The 2,925-nt window shown below is 38.2% G+C and overlaps 1 protein-coding gene across 1 annotated transcript; it reads right to left on the bottom strand.

The window, feature by feature from the left end:
- Positions 1-413: 413 nt before the first annotated feature.
- Positions 414-2,342, bottom strand: IL5 (interleukin 5). Its single transcript, XM_004609963.2, has 4 exons — positions 2,199-2,342; positions 1,907-1,939; positions 831-953; positions 414-739 (listed from the first exon to the last, which is right to left on the bottom strand). The coding sequence occupies exons 1-4, from the start codon at positions 2,340-2,342 to the stop codon at positions 614-616; spliced, it is 426 nt and encodes a 141-aa protein (XP_004610020.1). The 3' UTR covers positions 414-613.
- Between the last annotated feature and the right edge of the window lie 583 nt (positions 2,343-2,925).

The following is a 2,925-nucleotide window of genomic DNA, read 5'->3' as shown; positions in this document are numbered from 1 at the left end:
CTACTATTTCACCTGCAGCATCCTAACTCCTGGCTGTGCTGTGGAGAGGAGACCAGCCTCCATCCTGCCAGGGACCTGTTGCCACATCCCCCATCAGGTCCTCAAGTCATTGTGGCCACCCCACTACTTCTGCCACCAAGGAGCTGGGACTTCTCAGCCATTGCACAGGCAGACTCTTCCCCACACTTGCCTTGAATGTGCAAACATCAAGAGTCAGACAGAGGCAAACTACAAGTTCAAGCAGCATTATCAAATTTTAGTTTTATTTGAATATAGCCAAGCAGGAAATAAATATTAATATACCAAATCCTGAATTACTCCATAAATAACATTAAGTTAACATTTTATAGAATGTAATATTAAATAAGATATATATATATATGCATCTGTTTTCCCAAGAGCAAACAGGAAGAAAAACATGAATGATTTTGGTATCTGAAATATGTCTCAAGTATTTTGTTTCTATGCTTTCTGCCTGCAGGAGTTGGCAAAGTAGCAGTATGCATGAAACAATTTGCTTTGTCTATGAATTTCATTAGGTGAACTTTAAGTCTCCCTTCTTGGTTGGCCACATTCTTTTCACACTAAAATGTTCTTCTTTTCTCCCAAGTCTTTAGCTGGAACAGCCATTTAAGTTGTCACTTTCCATTGGCAACTCAGAATTTATTACGCCGAGAAACTCCTGCAGGTAATCCAGGAATGGTTTTACTTTGCTTTTTTCTGTTCTGCAACACTTTCTCTGTAAAAATAACAGACAGTAGGTATTATAGAAAACTCCTGTAAAAATAGACAGCCAGAAGAATATATTTCCCAAAATGATTTTCACTTACATTTTTGATCATTTCTTTAATCAAAAACAAGTTTTGAAACAGTTTTTCCACAGTCTCTCCTTGTGCAGTTTGGTTCTTCAAGTAGTCTATTTCCTGAAAGACTTCTTCAATGCACAGTAGGTGCTAAGTGAGGAAGATTTAAAATATATTAGTAAACAAAATAAGCTATAAAACTTTGGTCTAAAAGTTCAACTTTATTTTGTGATGTTTTCATGAATTCCCTCTCCAAAGAGCCTTTCAGTTATTTCCTTCCCAGGTGGCAAACCACTTCAAACTGAGATAAAATTTCAAAAAGTAGATAAGTTTTATTTAATTATTTAAGAGTTTTGTAAATAATATAAATGAACACCCTTACTCAAAAACATACTTAGGAACTACACTACCAGTGGGCCTCATTTCTGGTCTTTTGATTCTACTTAGGATAGTAAAGTCATGTATTTTACAATTTAATATGACTGCAACTTATTCCAAATGTCACAATCATTTAAATATGTGGAAATGACTAAAATATGGGAAAATGATCATATATCTTCATATCTACTGACTGTGATTCTAAAATTATAAGCCTAAGGTGCAGATACTTTCAGAAAGACAGTAAAGAGAGGACCATAGATAGAGTCAAACAGAGACTAGAAAGCACATCGTCCTTCAGGAAAGAAGGTCTGACCTTAGGGACTAGAGATGTGGCCCAGGGGTGGAGCACTTGCCTTACTTGAGTCTGAGGCCCTGAGTTCAATTCCTAACACTGCATTCTCCCTAAACGCTGAGTGGAGAGTAGCCCCAGACTGCCAAGGACCACTGGGGATGGACCCAAAACAAAACAAAAAATAAATTAAGTTTTAAAAGCCTGACCTTTGGTTCCTAGAGATGGTGAACAGATAATATCACCAAAAAAACTGGATTAACTTATTTAACCAAATTTATTTGTTATAAAGTCATTGCCAATGTTTCCAAGTACATATACTCAGATTCACACACTCAACAACAAAATACAGAATATTAACTCGTTTCCATGATAACAAATGCCTTATGCATTTAGCCCTGCAGTCATTTAATAGAAGCATCATTTGACTTACATTTTTATGTTCAAAATTAGGAATCCACAGGGTCTGAAAAGGAAACACAATCATTGTTTCAAAACAATGACTCAAAACTCAGCACTTCCATATCATCCCCCTGAAACCCCACCAATAGTGACCCCAATAGGGACCCCTGAGTGCAGAGTCAGAAATAAGCCCCAAGCATGGGGCCAGGTGTGTTGCCCCCTCATCATTTCATTATTAATCACAGATTTGTATGCGTTAACCACCACAAATGTGCATTAAAACAGAACAAAACACAACATGCAGAAATCGAACAGAAAATTACCTCATTGCTGGTCAGCAGTGTTTGGTGTGTGGATAGAAGAGTCAGGGTCTCTGCCACCAGCCCGTTCATGGTCTTGTCTATACTGAAGGCACAAGCGTAGGCTGCCCCCAGGGCGAGCAAACTCAGGCGCAGAATCATTTTCATGGCTCTGAAGAGTAACGCACTTGCCTGGGGCAAAGGAAGTGTGTTGTACAAAATCGTATCCCCAACCAATTTATTTGCTGTCTTTGAGGAAATGAATAATTTCTAACAATCAGATAGAAAATGAAACTTTGTTTCCAATGCCTTGTATCTTCAAAGACAATTCTCCCTTTATCTTTTAATAACAAAAATCCCTATTTTTTCCCTTTTAAGAATCTTTTGAGAGCAAATCTTTGGGTTGATACAGCATTGCTCCCACATTTGCATTTCTTAGATTCAGAAGATTGGATTTCCTCTTGAAAGATGTGTTAAAGAAAAAGAAGAAGTGGGGCTGAAACGGCGAACCAGTGGCAGGGTACTTGCCTCACCCCTACCAACCCAAGTGATTCCTGAACACAGAGATAGGAGTAAGCCCTGAGTACCAGGTGTGGCCCAGGAAGCAAACGAGTGTATTTTTGTAAATATACTTACAAGAAGTATATTAATGTAAATTAAATTTAATTTAGCACTGCACTGTAGCACTGTCATCCCACTCTTCATCGATTTGCTCGAGTGGGCACCAGTAATGTCTCCAGTGTGAGACTTG

The sequence above is a fragment of the Sorex araneus genome, chromosome 6, assembly GCF_027595985.1.
Source record: "Sorex araneus isolate mSorAra2 chromosome 6, mSorAra2.pri, whole genome shotgun sequence".
NCBI classification, from domain to species: domain Eukaryota; kingdom Metazoa; phylum Chordata; class Mammalia; order Eulipotyphla; family Soricidae; genus Sorex; species Sorex araneus.
This window is presented reverse-complemented; position numbering and strand designations above follow the sequence as displayed.